The 15,141-nt window shown below is 39.9% G+C and overlaps 1 protein-coding gene across 5 annotated transcripts in view; it reads left to right on the forward strand.

Moving 5' to 3' along the window:
* ADAM23 (ADAM metallopeptidase domain 23) overlaps positions 1 to 15,141 on the forward strand; it is a 199,573-nt gene that overhangs the window by 114,578 nt on the left and 69,854 nt on the right. For all 5 annotated transcript variants that reach the window (XR_002104497.1, XM_019554063.1, XM_019554062.1 and 2 more), the window contains exons 7-10: positions 3,475 to 3,547; positions 4,211 to 4,290; positions 5,514 to 5,579; positions 10,169 to 10,240. Coding sequence is in view for 4 of the 5 variants with exons in the window: in XM_019554063.1 (XP_019409608.1) it covers positions 3,475 to 3,547; positions 4,211 to 4,290; positions 5,514 to 5,579; positions 10,169 to 10,240 (291 nt within the window). In the remaining variant the exon portion in view is untranslated. The remainder of the gene's footprint in view (positions 1 to 3,474; positions 3,548 to 4,210; positions 4,291 to 5,513; positions 5,580 to 10,168; positions 10,241 to 15,141) is intronic.

Consider the following 15,141-nt stretch of genomic DNA (forward strand, 5'->3'; position numbering starts at 1 on the left):
TGAGTATCGTTTCCTTAAGGAACGACCACTCGTCCTGGACACTGAGTTCCCCTGCCCTCAAGGACCCCAGCGCCTCTCCCACTAGTCTCCTCAACTTGTTGAAGTTGGCCCTCCTAAAGTCTAGGGCTACCATCTTGCTGCAGGCCCTTGACACCCTGCGCCGGATGGTGAATTTCAGCAAGCGATGATCGCTATCGCCCAGGTGGTCAAGAACCTGGAGGCCCCTTACCGGGTCATCACCTGTGGCCAGGACCAGGTCCAACAGGACATTTTCTCTGGTGGGACTGTGGACCTCCTGAATTAAATGGAGGTCCTGTATCTCAGCCAGGAACCTCCTGGAATGGTCCATCCTGGCTGACTGTTCCTCCCAGCAGATGTCCGGGTAATTAAAATCACCCATGACCACTACATCCCTTGCCTCAAGTGCCTCTGCAAGCTGGCCCGAAAATTCCCAGTCCAGCTCCTCCCCTTGGTTGGGGGGTCTGTAGTAGACCTCCACTGTCAAATCGCTCTCCCCACAGCCACCTTGAATCTTGACCCAGAGCACTTCAGCCTGCCCTTCGTCTAACCCCATTCTGCTGGCAGAGGATGTGTAGTGCTCCTTGACATAGAGCGCCACACCCCCACCTTTCCTTCCTTCTCTATCCCTCCTGTAAAGCCTATAGCCCCTAAAGCTAACTGCCCAGTCATGGGACAAATCCCACTACGTTTCTGTTAGCCCTATTACGTGTGGGTTTGAACTAGCTATTCTGAAGGTGAGTTCCTCAGATAGCAGGTAACTTGGATATCCATCCAACTAATGCAGAGCAAGCTAGACTCTTCAATGCCAGCTTTGCTTTTCAAAATATCATTCTTTGTGCATAATACCTAAGGTGTCTAAAATATATAATTACTATCACACTCATTGCTTAGTTAACAACTATGGGATAGTTTAAGTATGGAAGGGACTATATGAAACTACTTTCTATTTACTGTATGCATTTCATTATTTGGATTTTTGTTTTATTACTTCAGTGTTCAACACAAACATATGGGAGTTGCACAGAAATGACATTTTTCCCTTTGAAAAGCATTTCTTTGCATTGGCTAACTCAGCTGAGGAAGTGACAGAAGAGGGGATTTCTGTTAAAATGTGGTATTTTGAGGTACATCAGTCCTTAAAAAGGAGAAAACTCCAACATATTTTCCTATATTGGACTATTTAAGATTTAATACACTGTGCAGTAATCATGTTGAAAGAGACATGGATCTTACTACTTAATCCAATGATTCTCAACCCTGGTATCTCAGCACCCTGGGGTGCTGTGAGAACCTTTCAAGAGTGCCATGCAATATTAGTACTTTTAGGTGTGCGAATACTTCCACATGATTCACAAGGTAAACCCAGAGATTTCCAATAGGAGTTCATAATATCGAAACATTCTGATCTGTTACGGTCTTTCTGAGTTCTTTGCAGCAGAAGAATTTCTATTATTTTTCTGTAGTCAAAAAACTATTGTAAGGTAAGAGAGAGCATTTTCCAAGGAGCGTCTTGAGTATAAAAAGGTTGAGACCCACTGATTCAATCTATTGCATTTCAGTGCAGTTAGGAAGTTAGTCTTTGTAATCCATACTGAGTGTGTCTACATGAGACGCTAACTGCTCAGTAGCCTAATTCTGCACAGTAGCACTAGGTACTGTGCATTAATTTAGTACTTGGTTATGCAAGTACTAAACTTAATGCGCAGTAAGTACAGCATATTATTGAATGTGTAGATGCACCCACTGAGTATACCAGGCATGTCTTTATCTTGATGATGGTGGAAGAGCAGGATTCTTTATAAGTGATTCTCAACTCTTTTAGACTCAAAACACCTCTCATTAGACTCAAGGCACTTCTTGGAAAATGCCAGCTCTTAGTTTTCACTTGTTTTTTGACTGCAGAAAAATAATAGAAAAATTCCTCTGCTGCAAAGAACTCACAAGGACCACAGAAGGTCAAATGTTTTTGGTATTATTGATTCCTATTTGAAATCTTTAGGTTTATCTTGTGAATGTTGTGGAGTTAGTTGCACACCTACTATTGTGCATCACTCTTAAAAGGATTGTAAGGAATCCCAGGGTGCCATATCAGAGGACACTGATACACGCTGTTATGATGTAGCTGTTACATTTGCATGATCCTGTAGCAGTACAAATGGAGTAAACCTTAACTATTTCATCCAGGGTCAGACTAGGGGCAATGTGTAGGGGGTGCAGACAGGAGCATGTACATCCCCTGAGCATGGCGGTGCACCCCCTGTGGGCGGTCACCACTTGCCACCCTGCCGCCGACACCACCACAAATAGGTCCACAATTGCCCCTGGCCGCTGCCTGTGGTGCCCCCCCCCACCGCTGGTGGCATCTGCAGGAGCTCCCTGCTCACTGCCGCCGTTCTCCTGCTGCCACCAGCGGAGCCATATCCCACCAGCTGCCAGGAGCACATGCCGTTCATGGGTCAGAGTCAAAGTAATTTAACTCACTTGTATTGCTACAGGTGCCTGAGGATATAAATTACACCTTAACAACTGCTCCATGCTTCTAATCCCCTTCCCCTTTTAAAGTGGCTAAAATATATATTTGTTCATATCCTGATGGGTCTGAAAACAGGATGTAAATGTTTGGACCTAAGTCCAAAATTGGCAGCTAAAAAACTTCTGCTCAGTTGCTAAAACTAGAAGCACCTAAAACTCTTTGTGGCTTCTCATTCACCCTGCAAGTTCTTTGGGGCACTTATGCTTGCAGTCCTGTGTATATCCAGAACTGCCTCAGTTTGAGCAGATAGATGCTTAGCTTCCACCTAAAGTTTTTTTGGGGGAAACTAGAAACGTGTTTGAGTGGTTGTCAAATGGTTGTCAAGGGATTGGACGCAGGTCTTCGTTTCCTGGGCAAGTACTTTAAAGGTATGATAGGATCTGATGCATGATCCATACTGTTGTGCTTTCTGCCATGCCACCTGTGGGGATGCCCCAACGGTCCCCATGGCTGGGAAACCTCGGTTGAGGCGGTATCCCAGCTGTGGGGGTTCCCCAGGCACCCCTGTGGCTGGACCACCTCCTCAACTGCAATCTCCAGGCACAGGGGTGCATGGGTTGCCCCCGCAGCTGCAACCCACATCAGCTTACAGGGCTCCCAGCCATAGGGACATTGGCTGCATTTGCAAATTAAAGCTTGATAGAAGCCAGTTATAAAGTTATTACACATTTTCCAGCTGTAACTTCATATCTAGTTGGGCCTGTTTAAGCCATGATAATTAATTTGCACATCTAGGCAATCTAAATTAATTGTGCAACTAACCTGGTAATTGCATAATACACAACATAAGTGGGGAGCCTAACTTGGTACCATCACTGGATACCATTAATTCTTGTTCTTTTTCCAGGAAAAAAAAAATGTCAATCCTGCTTTTCATTTGTTATAAAGATGAAAATGGTTTCACATACTGTTTGTTTCAGAAAAGCACAGGTAGGCCGCACATCATTCAGAGAACTGTAGGAGCACAAACCTCTAAGCAACTAAAGGACCTTGGTATGTAACATTTACATTGTACATTTTTCAGTAATGGCAGTAATTTCTGTTGTAATATTAACAGTACAGACTTCAGGTTAACTGAGTTTATATTGAACCACTGAACTTTTAGAATAGTCTGAAAACGTTAACATGACATTTTTATATCGAGTTGATAATCACGCAATTGAATGTCAGAATAGTCAAAATTAAATTGAAAATGTTTTTGCCTGTCAAAACTTCTGTTTAGTTTTCTTTTAGTAGATAACAGTTGATTTCATTATTAATACTTTTATCAGCTGCAATTTTTATACCAAAGAGGTCTCAGCCCCTTCAGCTCCCTATATAATGCATGTTTAGTTTTAATCTAAATCCATGACATGTGGGATAGTTAAAAGTTATGGGTTTTAAAGAACACTTTTCATTTAACTTTTAAGAAAGAATATTTGTGAGTTTGGTGGTCTTCATCTGTTTTGTATTGGATTTAATGTCCGCATCACAAGGATTTCTAAATCATCTTTTCAAATACTTTGGAGTGTTCTTAGAACATCACAAAACATTTAACCTTAAATTTTGCCATCCCAGACTGCTATATGTATTTCTGTGCACAGTTTTCATATTTATAATTAATTATATGTTCTTCTGAAAAAATTGTGAATTATTTGAATGTTTTGTTTACCACAGAGGCTGACTCTAGTTCCGAATGGCCCTTCTTACCTGAATTACAGTGGTTGAGGAGAAGGAGAAGAAAGAGGGCTGTGAGTGTAAGTTTGGCACTAACTTATACCCTGTAGTGTTGCGTATATTTTAAAATTATTTAATTATATGTGACTGTGTCCTCATCAGAAAACTACCTTTTGACTTTCCGGAAAGTTGAAAATAGATGTTCTTCATACATTATACGTATGTTGACATATTTGAATTAAACTGAATGTGCACAACAAAGTAGATGGTAGCAGTTTATACTGACAGCATTACCACATATAGTATAAATAGAAATTTGACAGTCAAAGTAGAATTGAAAGTTCAGTGATCCTTACAAGCTTAAACTGTTGTGGGCAAAAATCTGAATGAAGTCTGATTATATTGTAGATAATCTTTTTTATGTGTGTGTAGCTCATTAAGTAATTTATCCAGAGACACAAGCCACAAATGTGCAATTGAAAATTGGGTTGTTTAAAGAAAATAAACACAGGTAGACCCACGTATGTTATAATCACTATAGATATATCTGTTTAGAATATATTTTATCTATACCTCTGTGGTTCACTCTGCATGTGGGTCTCTAATTTTTATTGAAGTTAATTTATACCCAAATGAGATCCATTTTTTCATGCCATTTTCCAGATTTATGGAAATTTGAAGAGCCACCCATTTAAAATATGTAGTAAATAGCACAATAGAGCCCAGGATACTCATGTTTTAAATTATTTTTGGGTCTTTCAAAAATACCAAATATTATGGCAAGAGTAGCTTTTCCTGTAAACCCCAGACAAAAAGATTTTCTATTAACTTATTCCAATTGAAATGATTCAGCTCATCTGCTGATGTAAATCACTGTGACTCCTTTGAAGTCAATGGAATTATGACTGTTTGTCCTTTTACAATCTGAACCTGCTCTTTACAGCCTCATTCACACTGGGTACATCTATATGAGATGCCCACTACGCAATTGTTACTAAATGGTTATTTAGTACTTACATAACCAAGTACTAAATGACTGTGTAGTAACTGGTGTTGTTGTGCAGTAGCATCCCAGCATGGTTGCCTGGTGACGCTTACTGCACAGTACCTCATTACTACTGCGCAGTAGCATCACATCTAGATGCACCCATTGAGTAACATTTGTGTGCATATTTCCATTGAATCCAATGAGGAACACAAACCTGGCTCTTCCACCGCTACTAGATAGGTCAATTTTCAAAATTCCTCTCTCACTCGCTGTCACATAATGTCATTTTTCACTGTGAATTTTTAAATTCAACAGGCATCTCGTGGTGTTTTGGACGAGATGAAATATTTGGAGCTCATGATTGTAAATGACCATAAAATGGTAAGGATACAAAGACATTCTTCCTATTAATGTAATTAGAGCTCAGGCTTCATTCATTCTGTCTTGGTTTGTGTATTTGTATCTGAGTACCTCCACAACGGGTGCGTCTACATGAGATGCCGTAATGTGCAGTAACCTATTCTACTGCGTAATAGTGCATCATGGCAAAAATCATACTAATGCCCTGATGTGCAGTAGAATTAGTCTACTGCACATTGTCACAAAAAAACCTGTTCACCTTTAGCATGGGCTAATGTGCCATTATGTAGTATCTCATATTAGAGGTACTAAACTTAATGTGCAAAGACATATTAATGAATGTGTAGATGAACCCACTAGCATACATTTTTGGGGTGGTTAGAGTCAGAGATTCCACTTCCACTTTCAATGACAAGATTAGGTAGCCAGGTGCAAAATGAGAAGTAATCTGCATTCTTTTTATTCTCTAAAAATGTACTTCTTACAAATCAAAGACAAAAGAAGGAAGGAGGTGATAACATGCCTCCAAGGACTTAAGGCACAATACCTCCAGGACTACTTCTGAGGTAGAACAGTTTATACATCATCTCTTCCTAAAGTGATGCTGCAAAACAAACTGTAGACCATCACAACAACAAATTTCAGTGATAACTGAGATTTTTACAGTACCTCATGTTTTTAGAACATTTTAAAAACCTTACTCTACAATATATACATCAATTGTACATATAAAATTAATATGTTGTTAACTTGTAAGATTCTAAAAAAGAAATAAAAACCTATCTTGGAAAGAATAAAGGAAGTAATAAAGTCTAGTAAGACTAAACTTAAAAGTAATTAACTTTGACTTTTGGCCAGCAAGGCATGCATGTTAAACAGTCTCTATTTTTTCAGGTAAATCCATGCTTGTAAATAGATGGGATAATGAAATTGGGAATTAAGCAAGTTGTTTGACATTTATAAAGAATCCTTTTCTTCTTTATTCTTTACCTGGAGGAGAAATGTGGAAAAAAGGGAAAACAAAAAATTAAACCAGCTAATATTTACTACTTAAATGTTATTAGTTACACTAATTATGCTAAATGAGATTGTGGCAAAATTTCCTTAGATTCCTGTTTAGAAAATTAAATCAGAAAGGAGGCGCCTACTGGGTGGTGTAAAAGAGTTGGGCTGCTAAACAGATACTTTAAAATCCTTGGAAAAATACTATAGGCTGCAGGATGACAGTAGGTGGGAGGACAACTCCCACTAAATCTTATGCTTACCCTGCTCATTCTCTGTCCACACCTGACCATTACATAATAGAAACTGTCTAATCCTGAAACCATGGATTTTTTTTCCCCTTCACTTTGGCCCTGTTGTCTTTTTTTCAGTAGGAGGGTTTGATTTGGGCCTTAAGGGCATTTATACACATGCTTCAGGGGGAGGAGGGAGGTGCTTTAATTAGAGTGGCTCCAAAATCTGCTCTAATTAAAGCGCCTGGAGCATCACATGTATCAGTATCCCTGTGCTGAAAAATGATGGTGGGGGCAGTTGAACTAAAACTCATTGAACGAGCTTTAGTTGAAGCACCCCACCACCATTTTTCAGTGCGGGGACACTGATACATGTCTACTAGTGATTTCAAATAGGAATCCAGTGTCAAAACCATTCTGACCTGTTGTGGTCTTCCTGAGTTCTTTGCGACATAATGGCTCTATTATTTTTCTGTAGTCAAAAAACAAGTACAAACTAAGATCTGTATTTTCCAAGGAATGGCTTGAGTCTAAAATAGTTGAGAACCCCTGCTGTAGTGTGATATGGTGGTCTATAGTAGACACCAACTTAAGCTCCTCTTGGACTCTATCTATTAGAACATTGACCCATAATCATTCAAAATAATTTTCTTTTTGTCAGTTACATAGAACATAGTATTGTTTTTGACTATCTAATGATGCTGTCTAACTAAATATGTGTTCAGCAATGTGAGTGAGAATTGCACAATCTGGAGCTGATAAGCATATATTTGGGATTCTTTACTTACCAGGAGAGGGCACATTTCTGCTGCAGTTAGATTCTAAAAGAGTCCCCTTATAATTCAGGTATTGTATTATATCATGTCTTGTTAAGTAGCTAAAGTTTTAATATAATTTTCATATTTCACTTAAACTTTTACTCCTTGTAATAATAAAAGCCCAGGTGAATACATTATTTTCATTGCTTAGTTTTTAGACAATCGTATGCATTTTAATTTCTATTTCTGGGACTTTTTTGTAGTTATACAATGTTCTAGCAATGTTTCTCATAGTATTTCAATAGTTTCCTGAAAAACAAAATGCAAATACACTTGAAATACATATTCAGCCTATTAAGATTACAATATCATGTGCTAGTAACAAAGGAAAAAACAAAAACCTATGGTAGATGTGCAGTACCTGGTGCATACAGTTAAGTCTCCTGATCAGGCTGCTTGAGGACCTTTGCAACAGAACAGTTACAAAGAGGGTGTCCCCTGCAGACTCTGATGCTGTACGGAATATGGCCATGTTAGGTCATTAAGAAAGGTAGGTATTAAGAGTAGACGGACATGGGGGCCACAGGATCAGCAGTGATTCATGTGGTTTATCACCTTGTACAAGATGTATAATCGTGATAATTTGCAAGTTCATAGTGGAGTTCATCGGGATGATACAAAAATAGATTCTGTTTAAAGGAAAGGAAAAATTGGCATCCAGCAAAATAATGTGGTTGACAAGCTTTCATGGATTTTTTTTAAATTAAATTTCCAACTTGAGAGGTACAAGTATAAGTGACCAACTGTCTAAAAATGTAAACCATCTGTAATTTTCAAATGTCCTTTACAAGTAGCTCTGTGAATATCTGTAGGAGTCCAGAGAGTCCTTATGTTTTCTGACCCTGATTTAGATAATTAAGTATGTGACTATAAGAGAATATCAGTACTGACTTGCTTAGAGTTATATATGCATATGAACCCTCTTGTTTTGAGGAAGCTTTCACATCAAGTCTACCATGCTAGAAACTAGAAACTATGCTTGAGAAGGATGGCAAATAAGACTTCCTGTGCAACCTGATTCCATGAAATCAAAAGCAGATTATATTGTTTCATGGAAAAGCTTCAGTTAGTTTTTCTCTGCAGTTTTGGAGTTCATTTTCCATGACATTTTAGACTTACCTTTTTTTCTTTGTAGATTGTATTGCAATTTTTTTTTCAGTTACAATGTCATATTTAAATACCACAGCGACCTTCTTTGGCAAGTTTAATTTGTTGGCAAAAGAGATTGATAGGCCTGTGTGTAGAAAGTTACACATATATTAGATTCATAGAGATGGTTAGGGCTGCACATACTCAATACAAACAAAGGAAATCAGAAAACTGAAAAGTTAAGGCACATATAAATGTCTGCCTTTCTTATAAAAATACACAACTTCCTTTTTCTGTACTTAAACACAAACTTTTTTATCACATCATAGACTACTTATAGAAAAAATAGGTTTTGCCCCTTTCACCTTTCTGCATATACCCAGTTCTGGTAGCAGTGAAAGTTTCATGCCACATTTAAATGTGCTGTAAGAGGATGGTTTAGTATGAAGCCCAGTTGGAGAGGTGATGGAAGGTTGGCTTTCCTGTAGTGCCAGAATGCAGGGTGTAGCTCAGGGACGGGCATTTATTTCAGGCGGAAGGCCACTTACTGAGTTTTGGCGAGTCATCGAGGGCCACAGGTCAAGCAGCCAGGAGTAGATAAATATTAATTTTCTAAATCTTTTAGGAGCCCTGTGAGCCAGATAGAATGGCCTGGCGGACCACATCCAGCCCGCGGGACACATTTTACCCACCCCTGTAGCTATTGGTCCGTAGTAGTGGTCAAATAGTTAGGATTCAATCCACTGTCAATCAGACCCAACATCTTCCTAATTCTGAACTCTTATTTATAAACCCTAGGAAGAGATTAATTGTGTCTTAACAAAAAAACTTTTTGACTAAACTCTTAAAAGGTTTTGAAACACTTTCTAGATCAGTGGTTCTTAACCTTTTTTGTACCAGGACCCATTTGTAAACATTGATGGCCAGTCCCGACCCAGTGCCCCCCACTCCCAACCCACTGTCCCAGTCCCCAGGTCCCAAGTGTGTGGGGCAAGAGGTGGGTGTGTGGGGCAGGGGGGGGCCCAAGCAGCCCGTTGCAGGCTGGAACTCTACCTGTCTGCAAGGGAAAATCCATGGTTTCCCATATTTTTCTCCTTTAAAGGAGAATCCTTTTTTAAAGTTTGTTGATCCATTTTTAGTTTGTTCATGACCTTTTCATATATTCTTGTGACCCACTCCATGGGTTGAGAATTTTTTTCTAGACACTACAACTTTTGTAGTTAAATAAATCTTTTACTAAAATGTGTCTTTTGTATATGTGAAATATTACTGAGCAAGCACAGGCTTTCATAAAATTCCATAAATGCATAGAAGTGAAGAGGCCTGCTGTGATTTGTAAAAGCTGTTGTTTTAATTTCTTTCTAAGCACTTGATAAGGTTATTCGTTCTCCATTCTTGCTGAAACAAATAATAAATTGCTAGTAATCGTTCAAATAGTGACTAACATCTTTTTAATATTTTCTTTTAGTTCAAAAAACATCGTTCTTCCCATGCGTACACAAACAACTTTGCAAAGTCTGTGGTTAACCTTGTAGATGCCGTAAGTATCATTGTGGTTTTTGACAATATATCATTTGAATTGATTGTTTTAGAACATTATATTGAACATTGACGGTGGCCTCCATTAGAGTGAAAATATATACAACAAGCAGCTGTTAAATGATTGAAAAATAATTTTACAATTTCTCTTCAGAAAGATTGCTTGGACTGCTATTCAAAAAGTATTCCTATCTAAGAAACCGCAAATTTGTTCTTGGCATTGTCTCAAAGTTTGCAGCTGCCACAAATTCACTCTCTGGGGGAACTCAGAACTGTGAAGGAGCTTTCCACATGAGTCACTGCTTAATACTTAAATTTAATCAAGCTTTGATCAATAAAAAAAACCCTGCGTTGATATTAGCTGCCACAAGTGGGCAATGTGATAAGCACAGCACATGGAAGATACAAATATTCAGGAATGTAACAGAAAAAAGTGAATATACATTTTTCGTTTAAAAATGTGTACTAATGTGATTCCACATTTTTCTAAATGCGAGCCATGAAAAATGCTTAACAGAATTCCCACTACATATGATACTCATGCATGTAATGAGTAATGAATTGGTTTTGCAGCAAACATGTTCTAGAAACAGAAAACGAGGTTTGAGCTAAACTTGTTGACTTTACCTCTCTGATATTTATGCAATTATCATACATGCTTATGGTTTAGGATACCATTCGTTCTGTATCCTTCTTTGTGATATGATAGCTTCTTAAAGGAAAATATTCTTGCATGTCTAAATGGTTTCAGGTTTTTCTCTTTAAGGTCTATATTTAGACATTGAGTCACATTTTACTCATGTAGGTGTCTCTTGTGACTGCAGCATGATTAGTTTAAGAGTCATATGTTATTTAATAGATTATATAACTCATTTAATGCAACTCATTAAAAGTTAGTTGAAATGTACCCATCTTTTTTCTGTCAGATTCTTAAATGATAAAGAATTATGTAATCCCTATGGGTTACTTGCTGTTGCAGTGTTTTCCATGTTAGTACATTTCGTGTAATACCAAGACCATACATGTGAATTACAGACATAAAGGTCAGTTTTATATTTGTTAAAATTACTAACGAAATAGACTATCCTGAGAATGAGCTAAAAAAGACAGAATTGATGTATAAAGAGAACTTCTATTCCAAGGGTTGGGGGGAGGGAGAAATAAAGGTTTTTCAGTATTCATGAGGTCATCGCTTCCTGATAAGGGTCTAAATAAAATAGTTTCTTTCTCCAGGTGTTCAAATAATTGTTTAGAATTTTCTTTTTGTCAGCAGCAAGAACATTCTACTGCTTTTATGACCTTCTGTTCTCAAGTAATTCTAGACTTGCCTAGAAAAATAAAAAGTATTTAGCATAAGGATTATTAGCAGTAATACAAATTATTCAAGACCATTTCAAGTCTTGATCAAAGCAGAAGTAAAATGCTTATTAGGCTTTTATTTTTTGCATCACATCTTTTCCTTTGGGCCAAGACAGAAATTTGTGAGAACTGCAGCATGCATACATTTTCATTCAGTTATGATTTATTTACAGTAAAGACATTTCATGAAAACACGTTTTTGTGTTACTCATATAATTGGGATGATTTTGTGCATTTTATATTTTCTCCTAATTTTTTTTCCTTACCAGTTAACTTACTGTTGTGGGGCTGGTAAATAGTCATGAATGCAACAGTAAGATTGTGTCAAGCTCTGCTTTCATTGCAACTGCAGTGAAGTCAGTGACATTTTGTTGTGCAGCTCAATGCAGAATAAATCCCATAGCATGGAGAAAATAATATTTAGTCTTTTTCTTTATTTGTTTACTATAGTACTTAGTGTCATGCATCGTGTCATTCACAGTTTCAATGAACACAAATATAGTACATAAAACAAATGAAGTATCTCATAAATTGAGTTAATGTAAAGCAGCCCATAATTTGAGGAAAAAACTCTATAGGAGAAATCATTGAAAATATTGAGTATTTCTGCACTATTTTGTTATATATAGTCAAACTGGAAAGGCTCAGAGCCACAAATACACAAATATACACTACTGAGTAGACAGGACATTAAAAAACAAGAGAAAAATGCAAATACGTAAATATTCTAACATAAAATTTAACCAGTAGAAATTTGGAAGGAATTCGTAGATCCATGTTATGGCATGCTCTGCATCTTTATGGAAGTTACCTATGCAATGTATTGGTAGACTCAGACATTTTTTGAGTAATAACACACTTTCAAGGTATTCTGGGATCCACTTGCATAGGGCAGCACAAAGACCCTTTCCAGAATATACAGTGGGTATATAAACATACTTGTGTAACCATTCTTATCTACTCAACTACACTGCTGGAATTAATTGGGGCAGAATACCTTGTTCTGGCCCTCTGCTCTCTGATGTGAAAGGGTAGGAGAGCCTAGGGGCAGTGCTAACCTTCCCAGGCAGGGATAATTAAGGATATGATCCCTCCACTCACTTGCAGGAGAATGAGGATGCCATAGGGAAAGCTCATATTGTACCATGTGAAATGATGGTGCTGGCCCTGCACTACATACATTGTCCATCACTTTCAGAGGAATTTTTGGGTTTAGCTACAATACTTTTGGCCCCTGTGAAACACCCAAGATCCAGACATGGGCTCTAATTTAGCAAGCACAGTGCGACTCTTATATTTGTTTGGACTGAAAAATTATAATATACAGTAAATATGTTTTTATTAGGTTAATTTTTTTAATCTCTGCTTCTTCTGCTAATTTTTCTTGGTATTTCTCTGAGCTTAACGCAACTCATTTGATCTTTCTTTTCTTTCTTTGTTATTATTCCCTCTGTTTTTTCCCCTATTTTGCTTGTAGTTCATTTCAGGGTAATGAATTTTCTGTCTGGAAAGGTAGTGAGGTAGTAAGTGTATATTAAAAAATATTTTGAACAAGTTCTGTAGAAAGTAGTGCTATCATCCTCATTCTGGCTGACCATGGTCCTAGGCATATATTCCCATTCTTACAAATTAGCACTGATCAGTGCAAGATAATTTACAAATTGGGTTTTAAAGACTGTTTACATGTACAAATGCAGTGTATGTGTATAAATGTTCAGCCTGTTCCCAGTCGTCTGTCCTCATGGAGAGAATATGGCAGGTGCGGGCAATTATTTGGGCCACATAGGCAGTTTTGGAAAGTTGTTGTGGGCTGGTCAGCGCCATCCCTTAACTTCTGGGAGCCTGTGTGCCCTGTGGCTCCCCACCGCCACCCGTGCCCAGCAACAGTTCAACGCACAGCCCCAGCCTGGGCCCCGACCCACCCTGAACCCACTCTGGACTAGCCCTGGCTGGGGCGGACCAGCTGTGGACTAGCTGGGACCCACGTGCACAGCTCTGGCCCTGGCCTGCCCTGTACCTGCTCCACACCAGCCCAGCCACGATGAGCAGTGGATGTGGCTGGGCAGAAGTTGCTGCTGGTCATATGAGAAAAGTGGTTGCCTCCCTCTTGCCACTGCCAGGTCCTTCTTGCTGCAGCAGCCTGGAGCTTGTGCCTGGGCTGTCCTGTGGCTCCTCTCCACTGCCACAGCTGCCCTGTGGGGTGGCCCAGAGGTGGCAGTGGTGACTACGGCAGAGAAGAGCCGCAGGGCAGCCTGGGCATGGTAGCTGCAGCAAGAAGGGCCTGGCAGTGGTGAGGGGGAGGTGGCTGCTTTTCCCCCATGCCCAGCAGCAGCTTCTGCCCAGCTGCCATTGCAGTTACCACCATCGCCACCACTGCTCATTGTGGGTGGGCAGGTCTGGAGTGGGCACGGGGCGAGCCAGGGTCAGGGCTCTGTGTGCGGGACCTGGTGGGGCTGAAGCTGGTCCGCTCCAGTTGAGGTGGGTCTGGAGCAGGTGTGGGTTGACATTTACTTGCAGGGGGGCCATGCTTGGAACCACTCCAGCCCTGTTGTGTGCCTGGGGCGGCAGGACACACCACAGGCTGGATGGCAACTGGGCCAAGCAGGACCTGCTGTGGGCTGAACAAAGTTCCTCCACAGGCTGGATCCAGCCCGTGGGCTGTATTTTGCCCAGCCCTGGACTATGGCCTGTTCTCTATGAGTTTTAAAAGAAACGTGAAGGGGAGCAGAATATTTTCTCTCTGCGTTCCCTTGATGAGTTTATGAGGTACAGCTGTGCTTCTTGCTGAAGTATTATGGGAAGAGTGCTGTTGGTGCACAGAGACTTTCCAGTTCTTACAGCTACTCTTTCATCCATTTACAATAGTTGCCTACTTCAGAAAATAACATAATTTGCCTCCAATAGATATCAGTAAAGATTTTCTTTATCCAGCCTTGTCAGAGTTATAGTTTAATATAAGTTTCAATACACAAGTAGGGATGCACTGATAAAGATTTTCTTGGCCAACACTGATAGGTGATATATTAAACAGCCATATCAGCCAATATCAATCCAATAAGTGATTTACATGGGCCAGCTCACAGAGGTAGTGAAGGCTAAGGATGTGGTAGTCATGAGGGACCTGAACTTCCCAGACATCTACGGGGAAGAACAGTGAGCCAGGTCTGAACGCTCACGTAGGTTCTTGGACAGAGTGCAGGACCTCCATCTAACCCAGGAGGTGTACAGCCCCACCAGGGGAGAAGCCTTGTTGGACCTAGTGCTGGCCACGGGTGATGACCTGGTGAGGGGGCTGCAGGTGCTCGACCACCTGGGCGACAGCAATCATCGCCTGCTGGAATTCACCATCCAGCCCAATGTGGCAAAGGCATGCAGTAAGGCAGCAGCCCTAGATTTTAGAAGGGGAAACTTCAACGAGCTAAGGAGGATAGTTGGAGAAGCGCTGAGGTCCCGGAGGGGAGGGGAGCCAGGTGTCCAAGCAGAGTGGTCGCTCCTTAAGGAGACGATCCTCCAAGCCCAAAGGAAGGTAATCCCAATGAGGAT

This window comes from Crocodylus porosus, unplaced genomic scaffold (assembly GCF_001723895.1).
Source record: "Crocodylus porosus isolate Cpor-Errol unplaced genomic scaffold, CroPor_comp1, whole genome shotgun sequence".
NCBI classification, from domain to species: Eukaryota; Metazoa; Chordata; order Crocodylia; family Crocodylidae; genus Crocodylus; species Crocodylus porosus.